The sequence below is a fragment of the Mastacembelus armatus genome, chromosome 18, assembly GCF_900324485.2.
Source record: "Mastacembelus armatus chromosome 18, fMasArm1.2, whole genome shotgun sequence".
NCBI classification, from domain to species: domain Eukaryota; kingdom Metazoa; phylum Chordata; class Actinopteri; order Synbranchiformes; family Mastacembelidae; genus Mastacembelus; species Mastacembelus armatus.
Window position 1 is genome coordinate 16,523,994 of NC_046650.1, and position 27,484 is coordinate 16,551,477.

General features: G+C 42.8%; 4 protein-coding genes across 10 annotated transcripts in view; 2 read left to right on the forward strand and 2 right to left on the reverse strand.

Moving 5' to 3' along the window:
- Window positions 1–196: 196 nt before the first annotated feature.
- LOC113140885 (uncharacterized) lies at window positions 197–26,886 on the forward strand. Of its 2 annotated transcripts, XR_003296697.2 has the most exons (5): window positions 197–344; window positions 1,568–1,622; window positions 1,722–2,081; window positions 2,274–2,898; window positions 26,605–26,886. XR_003296697.2 is itself a non-coding variant. In XM_026324979.2 (4 exons), exons 2-4 carry the CDS (start codon window positions 1,574–1,576, stop codon window positions 2,504–2,506), a joined length of 642 nt encoding a protein of 213 aa, XP_026180764.1. In that variant the 5' UTR covers window positions 197–344; window positions 1,568–1,573; the 3' UTR covers window positions 2,507–3,539. The 2 variants fall into 2 exon arrangements, 1 of the variants encoding a protein (XP_026180764.1); XM_026324979.2 differs by lacking the exon at window positions 26,605–26,886 and having other exon boundaries at window positions 2,274–3,539.
- Window positions 6,225–9,282, reverse strand: LOC113140416 (uncharacterized). 6 transcript variants are annotated; one of them, XM_026324190.1, is made up of 7 exons: window positions 9,145–9,282; window positions 8,468–8,607; window positions 8,262–8,311; window positions 7,799–8,143; window positions 7,594–7,716; window positions 7,235–7,363; window positions 6,225–7,143 (listed from the first exon to the last, which is right to left on the reverse strand). In XM_026324190.1, exons 2-7 carry the CDS (start codon window positions 8,536–8,538, stop codon window positions 7,103–7,105), a joined length of 759 nt encoding a protein of 252 aa, XP_026179975.1. In that variant the 5' UTR covers window positions 8,539–8,607; window positions 9,145–9,282; the 3' UTR covers window positions 6,225–7,102. The 6 variants fall into 6 exon arrangements, 4 of the variants coding, with proteins under 4 accessions (XP_026179975.1, XP_026179985.1, XP_026179956.1 ...); XM_026324171.2 differs by having other exon boundaries at window positions 6,226–7,154; XR_003296642.1 differs by having other exon boundaries at window positions 7,016–7,154; window positions 7,586–7,716.
- Window positions 15,963–16,820, reverse strand: LOC113141650 (butyrophilin subfamily 1 member A1-like). Its single transcript, XM_026326199.1, has 2 exons — window positions 16,517–16,820; window positions 15,963–16,271 (listed from the first exon to the last, which is right to left on the reverse strand). The coding sequence occupies exons 1-2, from the start codon at window positions 16,782–16,784 to the stop codon at window positions 16,129–16,131; spliced, it is 411 nt and encodes a 136-aa protein (XP_026181984.1). The 5' UTR covers window positions 16,785–16,820; the 3' UTR covers window positions 15,963–16,128.
- The window catches only part of LOC113140978 (uncharacterized), a 29,059-nt gene continuing 23,557 nt past the window's right edge, over window positions 21,983–27,484 (forward strand). Inside the window, exons 1-2 of the mRNA XM_026325139.1 lie at window positions 21,983–22,065; window positions 26,068–26,122. Coding sequence (XP_026180924.1) covers window positions 26,074–26,122 — 49 coding nt within the window. The 5' untranslated portion in view covers window positions 21,983–22,065; window positions 26,068–26,073. The remainder of the gene's footprint in view (window positions 22,066–26,067; window positions 26,123–27,484) is intronic.

Genomic DNA, 27,484 nt, shown 5'->3' on the forward strand with positions numbered 1-27,484 from the left:
CAATGATTTATGTATAAACTACACTTAATTCTTCCCTTAATCCAGTTTGAGATGTGTTTCCACTGGATAAATCCCCAGATGACACATTTTTTTATGGGCTGCTTCTTTGTTTGGGCCTGTGCTGACGAACCGGTTGGTTTAGTGAGAAAGAAAGCAGTATGACTTAGTTATAGTATAACAAGTCACGTACCATTGACATTGCAGACAGACAGAGGACAGTCGCTGTGTGAACCAGATGCTTCTGGCATGAAGAAGAAAAGACAGGGCTCTTCCCATTTCTCAGTCAGCTGTGTTTGCTGTGAACCCTGAGGTTTGGACCTTTGCTGTTGGACAGAAGACACAAGGTAACGTCTCCTACACAGACAGATCACTGTGACAGCACAGATGTGTTGAATCACTGGGTAAATGCTGGAAAAGGATAGAAAACCATCCTTATACATGAGGTTCCTCCAGCAGTGACTTCTATCATGGGTTGGCTGTTGTGCTGGCTGAGGACCATCTCCCACCTGTTTTCTGGGCGTCAGCCTATTAGCTATAAAAACATGAATGAGATATTTATTTTAACCTACATAGGATATATCATAGGCTACTAGGCCTACTACCTGCTTGAAGGAGGTTTTTATGTTTCATTTTAATTTGCTGACACGTTGGTTTGGCAGCTGTAGGGCTGCACCTTCATGGACACTGAACACGCTCGGAGGAGCACATCAATGTAGAAAAACAAGAGGTTTAAAAAAATGTTTTCCAGTTTTATAAAAAACTTTTAATTAAAGAGTTTTAACACAGAAAGAAAAAAATGCATTAATTAATGCAGTCAGCAGTTTTCTGCCACAGCAGCTCATGTTGTTTTGCTGCAGTGCTGGTACAGCTGTTCTTTTATAAATATCTTCTCATGTTCTGCGTACAGAGTCATTAAAACTCCCAGTTCCACTGAGGAAAAATATGCAGAACACATCTTTCTCTCTGTTGCCATGGTGAATCATTGTATCTGTGTTCCACTGATTTGGGCATTTTATATGTTGTCAGGCTTTACTCAGGGTAAGTTAACTCTGGGTTGATGGAACTAATTCCCACATCAGGGTCTGTCAACCCAGTCTTCAGGGTTGACTTTGTTTGTTCAATCTGCTTTCTGAAATAGGCCTCTGGAGCCTCGATCATAAATATCAAACATGTTTGATATGATTCCTGGTCAGGGGAAGCTCTAACTGAACCCCCCTAATATCCAATGAGAACGAGCAGCCCAGAAAACACCAAATCAAACCAGGAACCTTCTTTCTGTGCTAACCACTCAGCTACCGTGCTGCCCAGCAGCTTAACCACCTGGATTAAAGTCAGAATCAGGACTGAGGTCGACACAATGAAAGAGGTTTCAACTTACAGCCGAAGTTAACAGTCTGCACATCTAGATCACAGTCTGTTAGTGTCTGCAGCAGGTTCCTCTCCATGTATCAGTCTAACCCTCATTCTCCATCCTCACTGACCCAGAATGAAACTGGCGCCACCTTGTGGCTTTAACATGTGAAATGTTTTCAGAGAAAAAAAAACTCTGTTCTGTCTCCTCTGACAGGAGAAGATGGTCTGCTGGATCCTGCTGCTCATCAGCCTGACCCCCTTTACCTGGGGTCAGTTTTTATCCACTAACTCAAATCAATTGGAAATCCAAAATAATCCAAGTTGTGAGTGTGTGTGGTCGTCACTTTCCCTCTGTGTCTCCTCAACAGGAACATTTGTAGTGAATGTGACACAGAGCTCCTATCAGGCAGAGGAGAACCACGACATCACACTGGACTGGACCTTCACAACCACAGCTCACATGTCTCTCTCAGCAGTTTACATCTTCTGTCAACTGTTAACTGAGGACAAAGACCCAGTCCTGTTTCATCTACATGAGGGTGTTGAGGTCCCAGAGTCTCAGGACAAACAGTTTTCAGGACGAGTCCAGTTTGACAAAGACGTCCTCAGAGAAGGACGAGTCAGACTTCATGTGTCCAGACTCAGGACTGAGGACTCTGGTCTGTACCTGTGTTCAGTGGAGACAGGTGGTGGTACAAACTATAACACCTGTCACCTCAACATCACAGGTAAGTTGGTTCAGTGAAACTTTCCTCACAGATTCATTTCAGCAGCTTTTTGCTAAATAAGAGTCAGAGAAGAAAAGTATTGTGGAAACTACAATCCTTCCTGCTCTGCCTGAACTGAACTGATTCACGTCCTTCTTGCAGAAAAGTTGTTTCTTCACATGAAAGACACAGATTTGATTTGTCTCTTTACAGCAGCGAGGGACTGGTCTGAACCTGAGAGAGAACCTGAGAGACCAGACGCAGCAGGTTGGAGATGGATCGTCCTCATCTGTGGACTGGGACTGACAGCAGCAGCAGCAGCAGCAGCTGGACTGACTGTGTGTTACTGTTGGTTCAAAAAGGATCAGGCTGGAAAAAAAGATATAAATTTCAAGTCCAGACATACAAATGGAGAAATGTACATGACAGCTTCTACATTAGTTTGATCAACAGAATCAGACCAACCCTAAAGTCCATTTTCCAGCTCAGACAGAAATCAGTGGTTTGTCATTGGCTGCAGGTCAGAAAACTGCACATCAGGACACATCAGACAAACCAGCAGGTAACCTGAGCAGCAACTTGATGCTTCATGTATGTTCCATGTTTCAAAGAAGAAAACACAGAAAAACACATCTTTTCCTTCCTGTTGCTCAGGAAGTGGCCATAGTATAAAAGCCAGAACACACAGCTGATACAGAAAAATAATGGACCTGATGGAGGAAACAGCGTTCTCCATCTTGACTTGGTCCATTATTTTGAAAGGACTTCTCATCAAAGCTATTAGACAGATGTCAAACGTGCACTGTGCTCACTTTATTGGAATAATGCTGAGAAGCAGGTCTGACACATTCACCATATTTACAGAATCTCTGCTATTTCTATTGTAGCTGTTTCATTTAAAGCTGAGACTCATTTGTCATAAGAACATAGAACATTAATATTTCTGTCCTGCACTTGTCTCCTGCTGGATGGAATGATGTGTTCAGGTCTGTTGTGGTGCGTTCACTGACAGCAGAGGGATATAAGGATATAAGCTGGACTCACTGTGTGAGTGTGATATTGGAGTCAGTGCAGAAACTCGACATTTGGAAATATGTGTTTGTAAATAGAACAACACTGATCTGGATTGTCTCTCTGTGAAATAACTTTAGATTCATATATTTAGTTTTGTCTGTTTTAATTCATTCTGTGAATGAAGACAATAAAAGTCTGAACTGGAGTCAAATAAAATCAGTTTGTCCAATAAAGCAGGTTGTTGCTGTGAGATGATTCCACCTGGTGGTTTCTGGACTAACCTCTCTGTTCCTGGTGGCCTGGATCCACCAGCCTTTTGGTTCACAGCCAAACGGATCATTGGCTTCAGTGGCTTTTACTTTGAAGGATTTAGCTGCTTCCACGTTGCTCAACAAGGCTGCAGGACGACAGCATGACAGCCACACGCTCCATGTACAGAGCTGGAACTTCTAGAAACTCCAACATTAAATATGAAGGAAGGTTCATAGTCAGGAAGCTGTTTCTGCAACTCTCCAAGTCCTGCTGCCTCATAAAGAGCTTTGGTTTTTGACTATAGGAAAAGATATTTCTTCTCCTTCATGTTGATGCACTAAAAAGTCAAACAAAGATTGTTCCCAAGTCCTAAATCTCAGAGTCCAAGTCTCAAGTCACTGTGTGGGACTGAAGCTCAACTTCCCCGATGAAAGACTCAAGTCAGACTACTGACCGATCCAAGTCCAATACACAACCACCAATAGGCCTTTTGGAACCAGAACAGGTCAGACCTCCTTGTACAGGTGACACAGCCACATCTAAACAACAACAACCTAAAGGCCTAATGGAGCCAGAACCAGACAAGTCAGACCTCCTGGTACAATATCAGGACTTTTATTAGCACTGACTCCATCAACAACCACCAACAGGCCTATTGGAGCCAAAGCCAAAGACCAGTTCTCTTGGCACCACCAGCCCAGCCACCTCTAATTAGGTGGAAATGAAAGAATTAGACATTAGACAGAAATGGAGAGACATGAGAAAGGACAAGGCCGTCACAACAAACACCTGATTATTGGTACAGACACATATGAGATATGACAAGACATTCAACATTACAGACAACTGATTATTGGTCTGCTGAGCTGTCCAGGTGATCTGGTCTGTGCCTTGTGCCTGAAGAGACCTGGGACAGGCTCCAGTAGATCCTCATGACCTATGACAACTGACAATGGACTGGAAATAATAAACTGGTTTTTGGTTTTTGTTCTGTTTATTTATTTATTTCTATTCTATGAAGGGAAAGTAAAACTGTTAGTGGGTCATTGTGGGCCCAGGACAACCGACCGTCGGTGGCCCTGCTAACAGGGTTCATGGATAAGACTGGTCTCCCTGAGCCGCCACACATTTTTCCACCTGACTGATCTAAAGGACAAGCTCACCTTTGTCCACGAGTCTTCAGGGCCCTTATGGATCCACACGTTGCAGACCCGATGTCTGGTCTCGGTCCGACGTGGTTTTAAGGAGGCACTTTGAGCCTGAAGGCCTTGAAGCTCAGTCCGCCATGTGGCCACGCTGCTCTGCGTGTTGGGGCGTCACGCACCTGTAGCAGGTGCAGACAAACAATGAGGGAGGGTCGCACCAACAAAGTGTCTTTGCTAAAGAAACGCTCGGTGTCTCACCTTTGCCGGACTCTGGGTCCCTGGTCCTGCAGACACAGCTCTGTTCAGGTGAATAATGATCAGATCCACTACAGCCTGAAGCCACGAGGCTTTGTCAGGACGACCCCTCACGTGCAGTTCTCCAACTCAGCCAGCAGGTGTCGCTTTTCTATAAACTATGATCAGGTTGTTCAATGAAAACTAATGATTTCACTTCCTGTCATAAATCCACAGGTTGGACTGTCTCTCTCTCTGTCTGGATATTTCCAGGCTGTTATGGTCTAAACCAAAAAACACATGACCCACCTCTGCACAGCTGGAAGGATTTTGTGTGGATCAGCTGAACCGACACTTCATCATCTTCCTCTGCTGAGTGATAAGACGAAGCAAGAATCAAGTGTCTTTACCCAAACACAAAAGGACCTTTGTGTGCTGGGAAACAGAAAGTATTTGTACTAAATGTTGAAGGACCAATACATGGACTGCTTTAAAATGCTGACCTAGTCAAATCATGAAGGTGACTTATATATAGTTCACAAGTTAAACATGTTTCTGAGCAAAAACAGGAAGCACTTCTATTTCAGGGCTGTTGTTAAATAAGTGTTGTTAGTTCATACTTGTTCTTCATCGTTCCAATAAAACGTCTTCCAGTTTTGTGGAACTGTTGCTTTAAAAGCAGTTTAACTTCTATAACCCATGAGCTGTTTTACCTTTGAAGACCCTTAATTCTCATCACGACACAATAAGTCACAGTAAAAATCATTTTGAGACACTTTACTGACTAAGACAAAGAACTTACAGTATTTTAGACTGAAATCATTTGAATATACACAAAATGATTCCAACACCAACCAATCCCAGGTTCAAACTGCACAATTCAAAGCTGTCGCTCGCTGCAGGTTTGACATCTTGCAGATTATAAACCACATGTTGTTTCAGAGGAAACTTTGGTGAAGTCACGTTTTATTTTTCAAAACTTGTAAGTTCAGGTTGTAAACACTCAAACGACTTCCTGCTTCACGCTGCATGATGGGACGTGACGTGTCATGTGGTGGACAAGCAGCTGCCTGGAGGAAGGAAAACATTTGTGTGTGGTTGAAACTTTGTTCAGACGTGTATAAGATGAAGAGGCAAGGCAAGTTTATTTATACAGCACAATTCATACAGAGTCATTCAAAGTGCTTTACAGAAATAAACGACAGGTTAAAAATACATAAGCAAGAAAAAAAATAAAAGGCATGACACCACTTTGTCACCACATTTACCCCTTATGATATCGACTATCGGACCACGCTGACCCATATTTGTGGGTCCCCTACTTTCATTTTGTCCCATCCTTGATGGACTAAAAGTACCTCAACACAGACTATCTGCGGAGACGATCCTGAGTCCCGGACTCTTACGTCTAGGATCGAGTAGACTACAGTCGGAGGTTCCAAACCCCTTATTTAAGTCTACAGCTGTTTAGACCTGTATTCTAAGGATAACACTAAAGCGCCTGGGTTCCTAACCCCGGGGCCCCTGACCCAATTGGCTTTAGATCCTAGGTTCCCAACCTAATCAACTTAGAGTACTGACCGTGAGTCCGATTGTCTCCCCCAACAGGACAAAATTACAGGTCTGTCTGTGTCTCTGCTGCTTCGCTGTTGGTCCATACTGTTGTTTCTTGGGCTGGATCAGCGGCCGGGCTCCTTAGGATGAAAGCTTCTCGACCCGCAGAGAGGAATCGCTATTTAGTGCGCACTGTTACTTTCCGTCCTTCAGAGTCCAGACCGCGCGTCCACCCCACTCCTGACACCAAATCCGTTGTGGCAAAAAGTACTAGGGGCAAATCTCAGGTTAAATGGTTGTGGACCAAAATATATTCAAGATGTATTAGTTCCCTATGAGGTTTCCAGACCCCTCAGGTCATCTGGGACAGGTCTACTGTGTGTTCCCAGAACCAGAACCAAACAAAGTGAAGCAGCATTCAGTCACTATGCTCCTCACTTGTGGAACAAACTTCCTGGACACCTGAGGTCTGCTCCAACTGTCAGCTCATTCAGATCAGGACTGAAAACACTGTTGTGCTGGTGAAGGACAGAGCACCAAGAGGGAAATGAGTAGGAACCATGAAGATGTTCTCAGTGACTGGTTACATATCTGTAGGACCTTTCCAGGCCCTGTGGTTTCCATTAGGCTCACAGAGAGAGAGGACAGTAGGACTTCACTCTGGTGTATTTATATTTTTACATGTCCTCAAACTCCAAAGTCCAAGTTCTCAGGTCAGAGCTGAGTCTGTGGGGATGAAGTCACACCTGAGTCCGTCTTTATGTTAGTGATGGTCACTGGTTTGAGCTGATTAGAAGAAATGCAGCAGGAGAATCTGAACCATCAGGGATGTTGACGGTAACTTCATGTCTTTGCTGGTCGACCAGGGACTCTGTGCTTGAATCTTGGTTTGGACCTGCACAGTAGAAAAGAGACAACAGTAAGTGCAGACACAGGACAGACACAGTTCAACCCAGACAAAGTTTGCATAAATACCTTTTTCTTCTTGGCGTTGACAGAATATTATCACTGCCAGAGCTGCCAGATTCATTGCAGCTAAAGCTCCGATAAATAAGGCCAGAAAAACGTAATCCTGATATGGATTTTCCTGTGGGGGGTTTTCACCTGCATGGACACATAAGACAAACACATTGGAAATGGAAAAACAAGTTTTAGTGCCCTCAGCTGGTTTTTACGAGACGCTGGTCACAGATTTGCTGTTTCTCTTGGTCGACTTTGTTTTAGTCCCTTTTGTGGCCTGGTTGTTTAAAATGACAGGACCCGACAGTTTGTAACGTCGTGTTTCTGTGTATGAATGAGCTGAGTTCATTCAGTTTAGAAACTCACTGCATCACCTAATATGTCGCTGGTGTAAAGACGTTTATCTGAAGTGTTGGACCCACGTCCAGAAGCTGCTGCTCCAGGTGTGGACACGTCACTGCCGTCTCCAACGGGGGTCACGTTCAGAAGAAACTTTACTGAGGGTGGAAATCTGAATCAGTTTGGCAGCTGCTGCCGTGTTGACAGTCCTGATCTGCAGTGACGCTACAGTCGACTTACCAGAGCTCTCAAACGCCCACTGCTTCTTGACGTTGTCATAATCAACAGCCAGACTACACCAATAACTTCCAGAGTCTCCGGCTGTGACTGTGGACAGATGAAGTCTGATCCGTCCTTTTCTCAGGGCGTCTCTGTCGCACTGGACCCGTCCTGCAAACTGCTGATGCTGAGCCCCTGGCACCTCACTTCCTTTTACCATGTAATACACAGTCTTCAGAGCCCCTGACACACACTCCAGGAAGGCGGCAGACAAGTCCATGGTGGTCTGAACGTCCCATCCGATGGTGATGTTGTGGTTCTCCTCTGCCTGATAGACGTTCTGGCTCTTCTTCACAGCAAATATCCCTGTAGAGGAGAGACAGGGAACAGACTGTAATGAGTCTTCATCAGACTCTGTGTCATGTCTCTGATAGTTGTCAGATTCATTTGGAAAAGGAAAGGAAAGGTTGGACATAGTCCTAACCACAGACAGAGGTCAGGCCAAACACCAGAAGGATCCAGATCATCTTCTCACTGTGAGGAAACAAAAAACATTTTATTAGATGAAGAATAGAATTTAATTCACACAGAACAGATCAGCTGATCACTGGAGTCCTGAACATATTTAACTGCATCGTCAGCATAGATAAGATCTTGTCTTGTCATCACACTGTGCATTTATTGTCCCACCTGTTCACGTGTTTGGAGGCTGATGGTCTGTCAGCTGTTCCCAGGAACCATGAGCTCCTCCCCAGGTTCATAAGTACGAACAAGGTGAAGACACAGTTTTCCTGTTGGACCAGTTCCTGGCTGCATTATAGTCTGACGTCCTGGGAAAAAACCAAACACACTGGAAAAACCCTTTAAGTGACTGATATGAAGCTGAGGTTCTAGAGACTCAGCTCAGGTTTCCATAATCCCCCAGTGACCCCATGGTCATATTTATAGTTTGGCTGCTTCTGTTGAAACCAGTTGAACTTAAAGGGACCAAGAACATGACAGCTGCAGATTTCCTCTGTGCAGAAAACACCCAACAACTGTTTTATGATCTAGACAAACCAGTGTGGATGAACAAACGTGTTAAAAACACTCCAGGTGAATGTGCTCAGACCGTCCTGGGACTTTATTACTGCTGACAAACCCAAAGAACCGTAAAGATCAGACCCTGGAGAAGATTTTCCACATTTACAGTAAAGAAGTTCAATAAAAGATGAAACATGACCAGTCTGGTTGGTTCAGAGCGAGTTTCTCATTTTTCTGACAGTGATTTAAAAGTGCGTCATGCTCAGTAAACAAAGACAGGAAATGTGTTTATGCAACAGGTAAAAGACAAAGAGTAAATCCTGCACCGGGTTTGACTTACTGACCTGGTTGGAGGAGATGGAGCAGCTGATTAACTCGCTTTATGTCGCATTAATTATTTAATGACCAGCTGGATGAACTGAACAGCTTCACTACAAAACAGCCCGAATGTGTCTGACCAGGAAGAGAAAGAGCTTTACAAACAACTGGTGACGGTCATGTGACAGAGGAGGGACTACAAGTTTAAAGAACCTGTGGTAACACACATGGGTCATGTGACCAGGGAAAACACATGAGTCAAAGTGAAAGTGAAACAGATTCAGCTCCAGAGTTAAAACATTTAAAGGAAGAAGTTTGAGTGAGTCCAACATCCAGTTGTGTCTGTTTTATTTCTATTTATTATTAGTCACATATTTCCAAATGTCCAGTTTCTGCACTGACTCCAATATCACACTCACACAGTGAGTCCAGCTTATATCCTTATATCCCTCTGCTGTCAGTGAACGCACCACAACAGACCTGAACACATCATTCCATCCAGCAGGAGACAAGTGCAGGACAGAAATATTAATGTTCTATGTTCTTATGACAAATGAGTCTCAGCTTTAAATGAAACAGCTACAATAGAAATAGCAGAGATTCTGTAAATATGGTGAATGTGTCAGACCTGCTTCTCAGCATTATTCCAATAAAGTGAGCACAGTGCACGTTTGACATCTGTCTAATAGCTTTGATGAGAAGTCCTTTCAAAATAATGGACCAAGTCAAGATGGAGAACGCTGTTTCCTCCATCAGGTCCATTATTTTTCTGTATCAGCTGTGTGTTCTGGCTTTTATACTATGGCCACTTCCTGAGCAACAGGAAGGAAAAGATGTGTTTTTCTGTGTTTTCTTCTTTGAAACATGGAACATACATGAAGCATCAAGTTGCTGCTCAGGTTACCTGCTGGTTTGTCTGATGTGTCCTGATGTGCAGTTTTCTGACCTGCAGCCAATGACAAACCACTGATTTCTGTCTGAGCTGGAAAATGGACTTTAGGGTTGGTCTGATTCCATTTAACCGTATGGTTTCTGTGATGCAGAACTTGAGTTGTTATTTCTTTTTCTTCTGGAATTTTTTTTTCCAGTCTGAGTCTTTTTGAACCAACAGTAACACACAGTCAGTCCAGCTGCTGCTGCTGCTGCTGTCAGTCCCAGTCCACAGATGAGGACGATCCTTCTCCAACCTGCTGCGTCTGGTCTCTCAGGGTCAGACCAGTCCCTCGCTGCTGTAAAGAGACAAATCAAATTCAGTTCAGGCAGAGCAGGAAGGATTGTAGTTTCCACAATACTTTTCTTCTCTGATTCTTATTTAGCAAAAAGCTGCTGAAATGAATCTGTGAGGAAAGTTTCACTGAACCAACTTACCTGTGACGTTGAGGCGACAGCTGTTATAGTCTCTACCACCATCTGTCTTCACTGAACACAAGTACAGACCAGAGTCCTCAGTCCTGAGTCTGGACACATGAAGTCTGACTCGTCCTTCTCTGAGGACGTCTTTGTCAAACTGGACTCGTCCTGAAAACTGTTTGTCCTGAGACTCTGGGACCTCAACACCCTCATGTAGATGAAACAGGACTGGGTCTTTGTCCTCAGTTAACAGTTGACAGAAGATGTAAACTGCTGAGAGAGACATGTGAGCTGTGGTTGTGAAGGTCCAGTCCAGTGTGATGTCGTGGTTCTCCTCTGCCTGATAGGAGCTCTGTGTCACATTCACTACAAATGTTCCTGTTGAGGAGACACAGAGGGAAAGTGACGACCACACACACTCACAACTTGGATTATTTTGGATTTCCAATTGATTTGAGTTAGTGGATAAAAACTGACCCCAGGTAAAGGGGGTCAGGCTGATGAGCAGCAGGATCCAGCAGACCATCTTCTCCTGTCAGAGGAGACACAAACACATGAGGTCAAAGGTCAAAGGTGAGACACTCCAACATCCATTTCTGTATACGATCTGATTGGCAGCATCACAGCTGAGACTCAACAATATCTGACTCCTGTGACCTGGTGATGAGTCGGGGCTCAGTGTGATGTCCAGCATCACTTCTAGTGTCATCACAACTAAAACAAAGCTCCTGCTAACGAGGCCTTGGACCTAAAGTCAGGGCCTAAACACTGACCTCATCTTTTCATATGTATATGTGAGTAGGGAAGACAAAACCTGAGGGAATCAAACAGTGACCATCGTCTCTCAAGTCAAGTGTGTTAATGTCTCCCCCTACTGGCCAGTTTCCAGAAGTGATGTCATTAATCCAAACTGAATTCTTCCTCATGTTGAAAACTGTCAACTCCTCTTTACAGCACAGTGACTTGTATCTAACGCTGCATTTATCCACCACATATACACTGCATAGAAAATTACTTATGTAACTAAAACTCATATATACACATCATTAATAACTCACTGCTGCTCAATCAGCATTTACCCCCTCCCCTCCTCAAACAGGCCTCTAGTGCCAGTGGTGGAAAGTACAAGTACATTTAATCAAGTACTGAAGTACAGGTCTGAGGTACTTGTCCTTTAGTATTTCAACTTTCTGCTACTTCCTCCTTGGACTTCACTACATGTCAGAGTCAAACCTTGGACTTTTTCCTGCTCTACATTTATCTGATAACTTTAGTTCAGGATCAGCTGGATCCAACAAAATACAGACTGATCATCAAACTTTATTGATCCCTGGGGGGAAATTCCCAAGATACCCAGCGGTATATAAAGTACTTCAAATTAGGAGTACACAAGGTAGTTAACGTCAGCTACCCAGCGGTACATAAAGTACTTCACTAATATCAGCTAATTCCTTCATGATGCTGAAAAGCCAGAGGGAACATGCAAATATTTACATGTTTACAGGTCAAAGTGAGGAACACAAAGTTTAATAAAACTCAGCATCAGCCAAAGTCTTTGCCAAAGGATTTTCTACACCAAGATGCAGACTGATGGACCCGGGACATTTCAGCTTGACTTGATTTTTCCAAGCGCATCTTGATCCAACTTCACACATGTGATGCAGATTTGAAGCCTTTCTGCTGCAGAGTTGCCTCAATACATGATGTCAATGAAGGAGAATGGACACAAACATGTTTCTTACCTTCAAGAACAGCGTTTTCCTCGGCAGCAGACTGGATCAGGTCTCAGCTCAGACCACGTTAAAGTCTCTCTGGGTCTGAAACAATTTAAGTAACAGTCGTTCCTCAGTAACTACACAACAACAACAACAACAGCAACGTCCTGCATCAGACAGGAAACATTCAGACAGGAACGTTTCTCATTAACAGACAGACTCTCAATAGTTCCAGACTTCTGGACCAGGTTCATTTCTATTGCTGCTTATGGTGCAATTACAACAGTGAGTTGATGTTTAAATGCATGATTAAATGTATATCCTATATAAGATGGCCCTTTCTTTTGATTTTCCTTTGATTGTTTGATGCTGCAGGCTCACTATGCCTCCTGTTATAGGATCCAGGATGCAGAGGACCAGAGTATGCAGTTGTTTTTCACACACATTGTTAAACACACAGTTTTCTGCTGTCGTAGCCCTCAGTAACGTCTTGTTCCTGCTCCACAGATTGAAAATGTAATAAAATATGACTGATTGAAAACCTAACAGCATCAGGTCTCCTTGTTCAGTTCCAGTCTGTCTAGGCAGCTTTAACATGAGTATTGTCCTGAAGCTGTTACTGTTACTTGACTTCATACATGGTGATGAATCAGCATTACAATAATACAGAGATGTGTGGTGGGCCTGGGATGGCTACCTCTGCATCACTGAAACATCTGGACAGGACAGATGCTGACACACAAACCAAAGGCTGACAGATCTTCAAATTTAGGCAGATCTTAGAAACCAATGAGAACTAAAGTCCAGTCAGGCCAACAGTAATGGACTATCACCATTTCCAAATAATACTAATAACCATCTAGGCAAAATATTAACCTTCAAGGTCAAGTGATTAAGTAATAATGGTATGTAGTGAATATTTTTGTATTGACTTAATGGAAAATAAACACTTGCTACATATTAATGAAGTTCACTTTGAACAACTGAATTAGTTTACAGTGTTTCTACATAGCCACTAGATGGCAAACACATTCAATAATAAACTTTCATAAATATTTGGGAGACATGTTTGGCTCTACCTGTCCAGGGTGGACCCCTGCCTTCCACCTGAAAGAGAGCTGGGATAGGCTCCAGCAGATCCCCGTGACCCCGGTTAAGGAATAAGGGGGTCTAGATGATGGATGGATGTTTGGCTCTAACAGACACTCCCTGAGGTGAATGATCTGTCTTTTGCGACCAGGCAAACAGTAACAGAACTGACATTGGGAGCAATGACCTAGCTGAGTGTCATTACCCAGAAAGCATAACCACAGACTTGTGTAACATCTTCATGACTACAGAAACATTAGAGCCAAGTCCTTTGCATAGCTGAAGGTGGAATTTAACTGTTTTAAAACATTAATTGCATGTGATCTTCCATGTGAAACTCCCATGGTGTTAGAATATTAGTATAGATGGTGCATGGAAAGCCAACAATTTGCTTGGAATGAGAGCTTTCAGGTTAATCCACAGCTCCACAATAAAAAAAAAACAATGCTGAAAGGCTCTACCTACCTTGTCATGTGAATGAAGCAGTAACTTTTTTTTCTTTATCGTAGAGCATCCTTGACAGGCATTCAAAGTCATCGTGTCCCTGCTCAGGCTCAAATGTAGAATGACAATGGGTCCTTTTATTCAAAACCCGTTACCACCAAGTACAGACAGGCCACTTAGAAAACCAGACCCTATTGTTTTCCGGCCTTCATTTCCGGCATCACCAACTCTTAATTTATTTCATTCAGGATGATTCCTACAACAACCCCATTCACTCACCCGGAAATCTCTACTGACACATTCAACACATTGTCTTATCTGTTTCAGTAGAGTTTGAAGGTTTTCATTTGCAAAGGTTATTTTTAAGGCCAAGAAATTTGTGTTAGGCATTTTTGTTAGGATATTTAAGTGATACAAAGCTGGTTTCACAGCTCCTGTTCTGGAAAAACACAATGGTATGCTAAAAACCTGAGTGCTTATTTTACCAACCTGGCTTTCAAATGACTGCAGTTAAGTCCACCTTTAATTAACCTGTAGGTCGTATCCACAGGGACAACAAAGGTTTCAAATATATTGCATATTATGTAATAATATACAAAACCTTCTTTGCTAATGTTGAACCTTTTGAGCACTCAAACACATCGACTGTTGAAACATACAACAAACAGACATTTCCACACTGGGTGATTTTAGAGGAAAAACAAATGCTGTCAGTCTGCATTTGACTGTTAAAGTCCTTTCTACAAGCTGCCTGGACGTCTGTCTGGACGCTTCAAAGATATAAAAAAGTATTTTTGCACAGTCATGAGTCAGATCATTTAGTAAAAATGATCTGAAACCAGCATGTCTGGATGCATGTGTTGTTTTTTATGTTAATAAACCACAGATGTGGCTTTGAAAAATGAAATTTTATAGAACTATTGCAAATCAATAACCAACTAATCAAAAACAAAATTTTAGGAAAACATACAAAAACAACAGTAAACATGTGTTAAAAATAATACAAACATGGTATTGTTTGTAAATATCTAAATACACAGATGAACACAGAGTTATAATCAGTATATATAATAACACTGACATGAACCTGCTATCACTAATACACAGTTAAACTCCAAAATCATGTACACATCTGGCACTAATTCATCCCACATGCTGCACTTTTACGTCATTTCCACAATCTGGAGGAAACAGAGAAACAGTAAAAATGTGTTGTTTGCGTCACCCTTTTCTTTTCAAGCAGTGCCCAGACTCAGCTCAAACAGTGAGACTTTAAGGTGTTCCTTTAAATCTCATGACCAAGAAAACTGAACACATTGTGACAAACAACTCTGCACCGAACACACTCACATGGTCCCAGCAAAGCAATCCTGAAAGCCAAAGCAGGTGAAGGCAGACAGGAACGACCATGAGGTGAAGTCCATGAGCAGGCAGAGGCCACTAACAGGCAGGGAATCCAAGCTAGACTTTGGAAACTACAGCGAGGCAGGCATGGCTCACAGTGTGGGAAGAAGCCTGTGGAAACGGGCCTGGGAAGGGATCAGGGACTGGAAGCAGGTGAGGAGGGAAGATCAGGTGACTGGGAATGAAACCACCAGGTGGAATCATCTCACAGCAACAACCTGCTTTATTGGACAAACTGGTTTTATTTGACTCCAGTTCACAGACTTTTATTGTCTTCATTCACAAAATGAATTAAAATAAAAAAACAGACAAAACAATAAAATATATACAATAAATATATTAATATAATCTTATTGACACAAGGTGGCGCCAGTTCCACCTGATAAACTCCAGAACTATCAGAGTCCTTCAAACATCAGCTCACTAACTTCCCTCATTCTGGGTCAGTGAGGAGGGAAAGTTACAGCTGGACTGATGAGCTGAAACTTCCAACATGTGAGATCTTGTAAAATATGATAAACTGCTGCAGATGAATTTACCCACAGTTTATAAAGTAACGTTACTTCAAACTGGTCCAGTCTCAGACAACTACTGCAGTTCAACATGTACATTAATGCTGTGCTACCCCCCCGTTAACAAACTGCAACATTTCCTCTGGTCTTTATATGGCACAGTTTTCTTGTCTCATAGTCTCAGAGACCAAACCAGACAAGATCCAACACCGTCAGACTGGACTCACCTGGCTTATTCAGTCAGTCTTGAGCCATGTGGTCTGACAGTCCAGGATATTGCTGCAGGATATAGGTACTTTAAATTTTGTTTGTTTCTGATAGAAAGGGGGTACTGTTAGTCCTGATGGCTCCAACCAGACCTGTGTGTTTCCCTCAGGTGATGAAGACAGAGCTGAGAAGCTCAGAGCTCAGACTATCTGTTTGGGGAAAAGCTGCCTCATGGACCAACAGGGTCAAAGTCTGATCCCTAAGACACTTTACACCACTGAAGAGGCGTTTACTGACACATCAGCAGGTTCAATAAAACTAAGACTTTGAGGTGAAGCAGAGTTTGACCAGTGAAGCTGCTGCTGCTGCTGCTGTTAGTCCGAGTCCAATGTAGAGGCTGATCCTTCACCGACTCAGGTTCATCAGCAGCTGCTGTAAAACACACAGAGAGACTTGTTGATACCTGTTCATGTCCAAATGGAACATCTGGACAGTTTGGGCTTGGACCTAATGATGTTTGTTGCCATGTGCAGCATGTGAGTGATATGATGTTAGAAAAATCATCGTAGTAAATCACACAGAGCTCAGAGCCTCAGTCCATCAGGTCCAGTTTATCACCACAGTCTGTCCAACATGGACACACAAGGACACTGTTCAACTGGACTGAACCAACTTACCTGTGACTTTGAGGCGACATTTGCCTGAACTTGCACCAATATCTGTCTTCACTGAACACCGGTACAGACCAGAGTCCTCAGTCCTGAGTCTGGACACATGAAGTCTGACTCGTCCTTCTCTGAGGATGTCTTTGTCAAACTGGACTCGTCCTGAAAACTGTTTGTCCTGATACTCTGGGACCTCAACACCCTCATGTAGATCAAACAGGACTGGGTTTTTGTTGACAGTTATCAATTCACAGTAGATGTAAACTGCTGAGAGAGACATGTGAGCTGTGGTTGTGAAGGTCCAGTCCAGTGTGATGTCGTGGTTCTCCTCTGCCTGATAGGAGCTCTGTGTCACATTCACTACAAATGTTCCTGTTGAGGAGACACAGAGGGAAAGTGACGACCACACACACTCACAACTTGGATTATTTTGGATTTCCAATTGATTTGAGTTAGTGGATAAAAACTGACCCCAGGTAAAGGGGGTCAGGCTGATGAGCAGCAGGATCCAGCAGACCATCTTCTCCTGTCAGAGGAGACACAAACCCCTGAGGTCAAAGGTCAAAGGTAGAAGGAGGAAAATCTCCAGTCAGACTTCATCCAGTCCTTCCAACAGCTGATCCTGTTCTTCCTCCTGTTAAAGACGTTGATGTGAGTCAACAATGTTATCACAGCGTTAACACTCATGTGGTTCTGGACACAAACTCTCTGATGCTGATTTAGTGTCCAAATGGATCCACACATGACTCCAGGGTGAGACAGACTGAAGCTTTTCTTTGACAATGATCATGTTCTCCCTGCATACACAGCCTCATTATGGGGATTTAGGAAAAACCACCTTCTCCACAAATAGACCTGACAGCTTATAAAGCACATTACTAAAGCAGTTCATGGTTGTGTCATGGAGCCTTCACTTGGAAGACTTTTCTATTGTCTCCAGCTACAGACCTACAGACCTACAGACCCACAGACCCACAGACCTACAGACCTACAGACCCACAGAGCCCCCTGGGGCTGGACAAACAGTATTTGGGTCACAGCCTGAGGACGTGATGACGTTACATTCATCAAGTCTGTTACGATCGTGGTGATGACAAACGAGAACAGACACAAACATGTTTCTTACCTTCAAGAACAGCGTTTTCCTCAGCAGCAGACTGGATCAGGTCTCAGCTCAGACCAGGTTAAAGTCTCTCTGGGTCTGAAACAATTTTAGTAACAGTCGTTCCTCAGTAACTACACAATACTTCAGGCTACTTCAGGTCAGCTCACACATTAATTCAATTCAATTCAATGCAGTTTTATTTGTATAGCACCAAATCACAAGTCAATCATCTCCAGGCACTTGACAAAAACCAAAAACCCAACAAATCCCTTATGAGCAGCACTTGGTGACAGTGGAGAGGAAAACAAAATGTTCAGCTAGTAATTAAAAGTGGAAAACAATAGCAACAAAGGTCAGGTGAGTTTGTCTCATTAAGACTGTATTTAATAATTATGAAAAACAGGTTCATGCAGAGGTGGAGATGCTGGAATGAGGCAGCAGGAGGAACAACAGTGTCTTCAAAGTTCTGAAGCTGCTGGGAAGGACAGGACGAGCACATCCATGGAAACAACTAAGGTGTTTAGAATAATAATAAAGATAAATAATATAATAATAAATAATAGCAATAAAGTTTCATTAACCCAACTATTTTAAAGGTGGTCCCAGAATATGGGAAGCTACTTATGCTTTCTTCCCATATTGTCCTCATCTTTGTCTCTGTTCTGCTTTTTCACACGTTTTTTTAAAGACACTTCTTGCCTTTCAAAAAACTTTACAAAACAAAGTCAATGAGAAACAATGATAAAACACAATAAAAGAAGAGTAAACATGGAGCAGTGCACTTACAGGGAATATGACACTTTGAACAGGTGAGCTTTGAGTCTGGATTTGAACAATGGAAGAGAGTCGATGTTGCAACGTCCAAAGGTAGTGAGTTCCAGAGTTCCCATGGTGCTGAGGCGAGCAGAGGGAACGGTGAGGTGGATGGAGGAGGAGGATCTAAGGGAGTGGGAGGAGGTGGTGATATGGAGGAGGTCAGACAGATGGGGAGGGGCGAGGTTACGGATGGCCTTGAATGTATGGAGGAGGATCTTGAACTCAGCTCTGAATGGTGATGAATCAGCATTACAATAATACAGAGATGTGTGGTGGGCCTGGGATGGCTACCTCTGCATCACTGAAACATCTGGACAGGACAGATGCTGACACACAAACCAAAGGCTGACAGATCTTCAAATTTAGGCAGATCTTAGAAACCAATGAGAACTAAAGTCCAGTCAGGCCAAAAGTAACGGACTAGCACCATTTCCAAATAAAACTGCTGGAGAAGAACATGCAGAGTCATGGGGCTAAGGGATGCTGACATATATTTGTCCTGCATTTGCCACATGACCCAGACTTCCCTCTAAAACATCCTAATAGAACTGAACCGTCGCTGCAGATACAATATATCAATGTAGAATCACAGTTAAAGAGTAAAAATGATTTGGTTTATCTTAATATTTACCTTCCAATGACGCAGTGGGTGCTGGTCTGTCGCATAGAGGACACAGAGACCTGGAGCCTGCATCGCGAGATAAAGGAGCATCGCGAGATGTTGGTGCGGACTGTAACAGCTGTCACCTCAACGTCACAGGTAAGTTGTGGGAGGGGCTTAGTGAATAGAAGAATAGACGATGAGGATCCGAAACACAGAACAGCCTCCCTGATGGTTTTATCTCGTCATATCGAGACAACGAGATAAAACCATGAAAACTAGATCAGACTATTAGATGTTGGTCTTACTGTGATGGGACTGAATAACCTCTGTCATCTACATCCGGCCTTGTTCTTGGATCATTTCCGTTTTACTGACGCTGCAGCTCAGTGTTGATGAAGAACCAAGAAGAAAAGAGACTGTGCGGACTGAGTCACTGCTTCTTGATCAGATTTATCAGGTGTTTGAATCACAGGTCAGACCTAAATGAACACGAAGCCTGGTCCTGAGTCAACAGAACATAGTGTTGGTCTCCCCCTGACTGGTCCGGACCCAGTTTCAGAGTTAATGCTCCTGTTTGGATTTATCTCCACTAGGTGGCGTTAAAAGTCTGTTAAAGTATAAACCTTTGTAAATAAATCCTTATTATTATTATTTATAATGAGAAAGACGTGTTCAATGACCAATTATATCTATTTTTGAATAAATAAAAGATAAATGATTGTATTGTACAGTGTCTCCAGTAACATGAACATGAGTATTTCTGAACCTGAACAGCCTCAATAAACGACTGAACTGTTGAGTTAAGGCTGAGACGTTCTCCACGAGAACAAGAACAAAGTTCTCTCCAGAACATTTTGTGTTATGAGAGAAACTCAAGTCCCAAAGTTTCCAGATCCCACTGACAAACCCCCCCAGTACTGAAAACCCGCCCACTCTGATAAAAACCAGTCCAAATAATATCAGTACTAGATATCACACATCAGCTCAATGATACACAGTATGTACATGTTTGGTTTCACTCATCACAAGACTCTGGAGAACAAAGTCACTTGGTAGCGATCAGTAACATATAAAAGCAGTCATGTATAGATCCCCCACGAGACAACGGGGCACATTTTTACAGCCCAGGATCATAAGAAGTAGCAGAAACTGGCAACACTGGTGAAGAACTGGTGAGGAACTGGTGAGGAACTGGTGAGGAACTGGTGAGGAACTGGTGAGGAACTGGTGAGGAACTGGTGAGGAACTGGTGAGGAACTGGTGAGGAACTGGTGAGGAACTGGTGAGGAACTGGTGAGGAACTGCTGCATCTTTATCCTTTTCCACTGACTCTGACCAATAAGAAGCAAATCTGACTGTTTCCTGTTTCCTTCAGTCTGTGACAGAAAACTTGTGACACTGTAACAGTAACAATGACTTAGTGCTGCTGTGTTCAGGTCACATGTTTAAACTATAACCAACAGGAAACCACACCCAGCTGATCACACTCAGCTCCTTCTAGACCTAACCAGGACATAACAACATCCAGTTCATGGACCAGTTCATAATGTTTCTCCCCCTGTCAGTCACTTTGTAATGTCTTGGTACAAACATTCAACTGTGGTTTCACCTTTGACCTTAGTCTAGAAATCTGTCAGATGATAAAGTGGCAAATTACCTGAAACTGGTGTTTGTCTTTGTAAAATATGACAACAAATTAAATCATTTCCAGCTGAGCTTCAGCTTAATAAGTGTGTTTACTACAAACTGCTACAAACACAACAAGCAGAAATAAAACTACAATGAAACCCAAATAAAAAGATCCAAATCAAATAACAGCCATTAAAATGAAATCAGGAAAGGCCTCCTTAGAGGACGTCACTGACTCTGCTGTTTTAAGCTGCTCAGGTCTTTGGATCCACATTTACCACAGTGAAAGCTCTGCCACCTCTTGTTTTCAGGCTCCTTTTGGTGGAGCCCTAAAGGACGAAGGCCCTGAGGAACACCAGGGAAGCATGGCATGATGGGAGGATGTCCACAGAGAAGGAGAAACGCCAGAGACGTCCAGAGGAACACTTGATAAATCACATCCTGCCTGAGAAAAGAACAGACCCTGAGACCAAAGTCTGACTAGAACAACACACACCTCACTGAGGAGAAACAGTAATATCACCATCAGCAGACACAGTGAACACAAACTATAAGCAAACAAACCACATACCAGGGGATTTCTATAGGTGTAGTAACACACACATACGGGTGTGACAATCAACCAGAGCACAGTGACATTCCTTTAGTTCATACTTAAGAGTTTGCAGTCACTCACCTTTGTTCCTCTTGTCTCCACCTCCAATTTACTGACAGGTCGGGCTTTCAGGAGTCAGATTAGGTCCTCGGGAGTCAGGTGAGGAATGCAGTAATCAGGTTTGGCAATCAGAAGTCATGTAGTGACATTTTTTGGCTTTGTCATTTTGTTGCATTTTTTTAAATTTTTTTATATATACCAGTGATGATGTTAGGGAAATTTATACCTTGACAGACTTCATGTCTGTGTGGAGGTAATAGACAAATGTCTGCTACCTCCCTGTGTGACCCGTGTTAATTCAACAAAGACTGACGAACAGTCACAGAGACGTTAATTATATTACGTACACCATCCTGACAGCATGATTTACATATGACTGACTGGTGTGTACATTAACGCTGTTCAGCTGATATAAAATATGTTCTGTTGTCACTCTGTTGTTTTTCCATCCTTTAACCTGAGATTTGCCTCCAAGTGTTTTTGCCACGACAGGTAACATGAAAACATTTCACAGAACAGGAAAACAAACTTAACAGATTTACACCAACTCTCGTCAGTGGGAGTGGTGACTTAATCCTCTAATAAGAACTCCAGTACCTGAACAGACAGTGAACAGACAGAGGACGGTCTCTGTGTGGACCAGGTGTTTCCCACAGGAAGAAGAAAAGACAGGACTCTTCCCATTTCTCAGTCAGCTGTGTTTGCTGTGAATCCTGAGGTTTGGACCTTTGCTGTTGGACAGAAGACACAAGGTAACGTCTCCTACACAGACAGACCTGGACTCACTGGGGGTTTTACTGTGTGACCTTATAATGTGGACTCAGTCAACAAGTTTTAATAAGACCTCACTATTTAAAAGTCAAGATCAATGTATTGATCAGTTTGATGACATTAGTGATAGAGGACCACATCAAGATCTATTAGCTGAATGTGATCAGCTGAATAATTGTGTCTTGTTATATTTACAAAGGATGTTTGAGCCCCTTCTTGTTTGCTGTGGTGATGGACAGGCTGACAGATGAGGTTAGACAGGAATCTCCGTGGACCATGATGTTTGTAGATGACATTGTCATCTGTAGTGAGAGCAGGTGGAGGAAAATCTAGAGAGGTGGAGGTTTGCTCTGGAAAGGAGAGGAATGAAGGTTAGCCGCAGTAAAACAGAGTACATGTGTGTAAATGAGAGGGACTCAAGTAGAACGGTGAGGTTACAGGGAGTAGAGGTGAAGAAGGTGGAGGACTTTAAGGACCTAGGGTCAACAGTCCAGAGCAACGGAGAGTGTGGAAAAGAAGTGAAGAGACGTGTGCGAGCAGGTTGGAACAGGTGGAGGAAAGTGTCAGGTGTGATGTGTGACAAAAGAGTGTCAGCAAGAATGAAAGGAAAGGTGGACAAGACAGTGGTGAGACCAGCAATGTTGTCTGGTTTAGAGACAGTGGCACTGAGAAAAAGACAGGAGGCAGAGCTGGAGGTAGCAGAGCTGAAGATGTTGAGGTTCTCTCTGGGAGTGACGAGGATGGATAGGATCAGGAATGAGGACATCAGAGGGACAGCTCATGTTAGATGTTTTGGAGAAAAAGCCAGGGAAGCCAGATTGAGATGGTTTGGACATGTTCAGAGGAGGGACAGTGAATACATTGGTAAAAGGATGCTGAGGTTAGAGCTGCCAGGAAGGAGGCCTAGAGGAAGACCAAAGAGGAGGTTCTTGGATGTAGTGAAGGAGGACATGAGGATAGTTGGTGTGGGTGAGGAGGATACAGAGGATAGGGTTAAATGGAGGCAGATGATTCGCTGTGGCGACCCCTGAAGGGAGCAGTTGTGGTTGTTGTTGTTGTGTAGTTACTGAGGAACAAGTGAGTTACTAAATGGTTAATGAGTAATTCTCTAATCAGTCTGGGACTAGAATATATCCTGGGAGATAATGATGTAGTCACTGAAAGTATACGGAGCCCCGCGGTTCTTAACCTCGGTGGTTTGGTCCTGGAGGAGGACGAAGACAGAGGAGCTCATTTCTCATGGAAAGATACGGAGAGTTGGAGCTTCAGGGCAAAATAAAGACAAATAGAAATAATATGTGTTTTTGCACAAACCTACTCACAGAGCTGATGTTAGTGAGCACAGGAAAAGCTGCACAGTTGATGCTCGTCTGTTTGTTCACACAAATGAACTGGTCTGATCCAACCTGGTTAAATGTGTTCATGTTTGATTGGGTTCTTTTGGTCTAATTAGGCCCGAGCAAGGACCAAAGGTCCCAGCGCAACAAGGACTATTATTATTGCTCAATGGACAAGGGACGAATAAGCGGGGGTGGGGGGGGGGGGGCATCAGGCATCGTCTAGCGTTACCCGCACCCGCCATGACGTGGCAATGCGCGAGACCTTCCCGAAAATGCATAACATGCGGGTGCCGGGCGGGCGTGGGCTCGGAAATTGTTAGGATTATTTTTTGTTATTCTTCACGTGAGAAAAGAACGCAAATTTGACCCCCTGAACATGCGTGAAAACGCACCTAAATTTGCATACGATTCAGGATCGTGAAATGTTTTATATTTTATAGGTTTCATAAACGAACTCAAACGAATGGCTCTTCAGCGCCCATGGGAGCCCCGCTGACATTTTTTCATCGCACAGTCACCAAACCTGGCACATCTCTTCTTCATGTCAGGCCAAGCAAAAAAGCTTATTATGTCGAGGCCGTGTGACCAACAGGAAGTCCACCAGCTGGGAGTTTATCTTGAGGTCATTGAGTTCGCTGGTTTTGCTCACCTCGAACTTGAACGAACTCCTTGGTCTTTTCACCGACTGAGCTCATTTTTGGCCAGCGTCACCTAGACCAGGGGTATTCAACTAAAATTTAAAGAGGTCCAGTTAGAGAAAGTTTCTTGAAGCAAAGGTCCGGAAGATCATAATGTCTAACTAGTTAGTGTGATATGTATTTAAGTAGCCTAGTAGTTTTATCAACATCTGCATGTAATCAATACCTGACTGTCAAATCAAATGAATTCAGTACAATTCAAAAACTTTCTGACCATATTTATTGTCATGTAACACACAACTGAACATATATGTATGGCTGTAGATATGTATAATGTTCTCTCATTAACTAAGTTCTCGCTCTTTCTCCGTCTCACTTTACAGTTTCTCTCCCTTTGTTTTCTACATGTATCGCTCTCTTTCTTTTTCTTTGTACCGTCTTTTCATGCAGTGCTCAAACAGCCTCAGTCATTTACAGCAAGGCAAATGTATTTAGTTCTGAGAACTTATTAACTGCAGGCCGTCATGCTACATTATATGGCACAGTACAAATATTTTGAGTGTCCCTTATTCTGTCCCTTATTTCTTATAAAGAATCACAATTGTCTCTTACTTTCCATTTCTGAAGTTGGCAAAAGCGTCCATCACAATTACAGCATGTGCCATGGACATTATGCAAATCACGCGATGACGTCATTCAGCGACTTTTAGGACAGCCAATAGCTACTTTCCTTACTGACGAGTTGGCAACACTGCATGAAAAGACAGTACAAAGAAAAAGAAAGAGAGCGATACATGTAAAGGCAAAGGCAAATGTCTTTGTATAGCACCTTTCATACACTACGCTATTCAAACTATTCAAAGGGCTTTACAAGGCATGTAATTACATTAAAATCATGGAAAAGAGCATCTAAAAACAGACATTTAACATAAAATAAATTGAAATCAAATAAAGTAAATTAAAATAAGATGTCAAAACACATTAAGAAAACAAGGATGAACAATTATTTGAAGGCAGCAGGAAACAACAGTGTTTTCAGTCCTGATCTGAATGAGCTGACAGTTGGAGCAGACCTCAGGTGTCCAGGAAGTTTGTTCCACAAGTGAGGAGCATAGTGACTGTAGAAATGTAGAATGTAATGTAGAAAACAAAGGGAGAGAAACTGTAAAGTGAGACGGAGAAAGAGAGAGAACTTAGTTATGATCTTCTGGACCTTTGCTTCAAGAAACTTTCTCTAACTGGACCTCTTTAAATTTTAGTTGAATACCCCTGGTCTAGATAATGCTTCTGTACTTCACATTCTACTGTTCTCTTGGTTCAGTGCATTTATGATTGACAGCTGTAATGTGTGTGTAAGTTTTAAAACTGTCTTTCTGGTCTTGCTGCTTTCCATTTTCCGTGTCATCTGAGCTCATAGTCGTGTACAAGAGACACAAATGCTGTTTAAATATTTACTGTAGTTCTGTCAGACCTGTCCCAGTTGTTCCTCACATCACACCTTGGCCTTGCCTGAATTATTTTAGATATATGGACAGACTGGTCTTGCTGCTTTACATCTTCCGTGTTATCTGATGACAGCTCATAGTTGTTGTGTAAAAGAGACAAGAGAACGTATAGAAAAATACTTTGAGAAACATTTACAGTGGATGTGTCAGACCTGTTAGTTGGTTTCTGTCATCACACCTGACTCCTCCCTCATGACTGTCAGACAATAACAGGCACCACAGTCTTTGGATTCCACAGGTCCTGTATTCTTTAATCCAGAAGTTCAGTGTCCACAGTTGTGAAAATATCAAAGTAAAGTTTCTCAGAGCTGCAGCTCAGAGGGAGAAACAGGCTCTGTCATTAAAACATGAGGAGCAGCTGCAGGTTCATTGTCTCCTTTAGAGCAGAGTGAGCAGCTTTGACTGACTTTGAAACAGAGATCAGCTTTTCTGAAGTTAACTACAGAATATTTCTGCTTCCTTTGACCTTTGACCTCAGGGGTTTGTGTCTCCTCTGACAGGAGAAGATGGTCTGCTGGATCCTGCTGCTCATCAGCCTGACCCCCTTTACCTGGGGTCAGTTTTTATCCACTAACTCAAATCAATTGGAAATCCAAAATAATCCAAGTTGTGAGTGTGTGTGGTCATCACTTTCCCTCTGTGTCTCCTCAACAGGAACATTTGTAGTGAATGTGACACAGAGCTCCTATCAGGCAGAGGAGAACCACGACATCACACTGGACTGGACCTTCACAACCACAGCTCACATGTCTCTCCCAGCAGCGAGGGACTGGCCTGAACCTAAGAGAGAACCTGAGAGACCAAATGCAGCAGATTTGAGAAGGATCGGCTTTTACTCTGGACTGGGACTGTCAGCGGCATTAGCAGCTGGAATGACTGTGTGTTACTGTTTGTTCAAAAAGGATCAGGCTGGAAAAAAAGTTCAAAAATCAAATTCAGAGCCCAGAGGTAGAAATGGAGAAATTTACATGTTAGTTTGATCAACAAAATCAAACCAACTCTAAAGTCTGTTTTTCCATAATAATGCTGAGAAGCAGGTCTGACACATTCACCATATTTACAGAATCTCTGCTATTTCTATTGTAGCTGTTTCATTTAAAGCTGAGACTCATTTGTCATAAGAACATAGAACATTAATATTTCTGTCCTGCACTTGTCTCCTGCTGGATGGAATGATGTGTTCAGGTCTGTTGTGGTGCGTTCACTGACAGCAGAGGGATATAAGGATATAAGCTGGACTCACTGTGTGAGTGTGATATTGGAGTCAGTGCAGAAACTGGACATTTGGAAATATGTGTTTGTAAATAGAACAACACTGATCTGGATTGTCTCTATAATACATATATAATATAATATAAGCTTATACCCATATTTATCACATATTGTATTGCTTTGTCTGTTTATTTTAATTAATTTTGTAAATGAAGACAAAAGTCTGTGAACTGGAGTCAAATAAAACCAGCTTGTCCAATAAAGCAGGTTGTTGCTGTGAGATGATTCCACCTGGTGGTTTCTGGACTAACCTCTCTGTTCCTGGTGGCCTGGATCCACCAGCCTTTTGGTTCACAGCCAAACAGATCATTGGCTTCAGTGGCTTTTACTTTGAAGGATTTAGCTGCTTCCACGTTGCTCAACAAGGCTGCAGGACGACAGCATGACAGCCACACGCTCCATGTACAGAGCTGGAACTTCTAGAAACTCCAACATTAAATATGAAGGAAGGTTCATAGTCAGGAAGCTGTTTCTGCAACTCTCCAAGTCCTGCTGCTTCATAAAGAGCTTTGGTTTTTGACTATAGGAAAAGATATTTCTTCTCCTTCATGTTGATGCACTAAAAAGTCAAACAAAGATTGTTCCCAAGTCCTAAATCTCAGAGTCCAAGTCTCAAGTCACTGTGTGGGACTGAAGCTCAACTTC

Bases quoted from the DNA above. Each gene is read 5' to 3' on its own strand.
- LOC113140416 (XM_026324171.2), bottom strand. From the start codon at position 8,538: ATGAACCTGGGGAGGAGCTCATGGTTCCTGGGAACAGCTGACAGACCA. The intron at 8,144-8,261 runs GTTAGGACTATG...TCTCCTCTACAG, and splicing joins TGGCCTGACCTCTGTCTGTG to GGATATTTGCTGTGAAGAAG. The intron at 7,155-7,234 runs GTATTTATGCAA...TCTACTGTGCAG, and splicing joins TCAACGCCAAGAAGAAAAAG to GTCCAAACCAAGATTCAAGC.
- LOC113140885 (XM_026324979.2), top strand. From the start codon at position 1,574: ATGGTCTGCTGGATCCTGCTGCTCATCAGCCTGACCCCCTTTACCTGG. The intron at 1,623-1,721 runs GTCAGTTTTTAT...TCTCCTCAACAG, and splicing joins CCTGACCCCCTTTACCTGGG to GAACATTTGTAGTGAATGTG. The intron at 2,082-2,273 runs GTAAGTTGGTTC...GTCTCTTTACAG, and splicing joins CTGTCACCTCAACATCACAG to CAGCGAGGGACTGGTCTGAA.
- LOC113141650 (XM_026326199.1), bottom strand. From the start codon at position 16,784: ATGTCTCTCTCAGCAGTTTACATCTACTGTGAATTGATAACTGTCAAC. The intron at 16,272-16,516 runs GTAAGTTGGTTC...TGTGTTTTACAG, and splicing joins ATGTCGCCTCAAAGTCACAG to CAGCTGCTGATGAACCTGAG.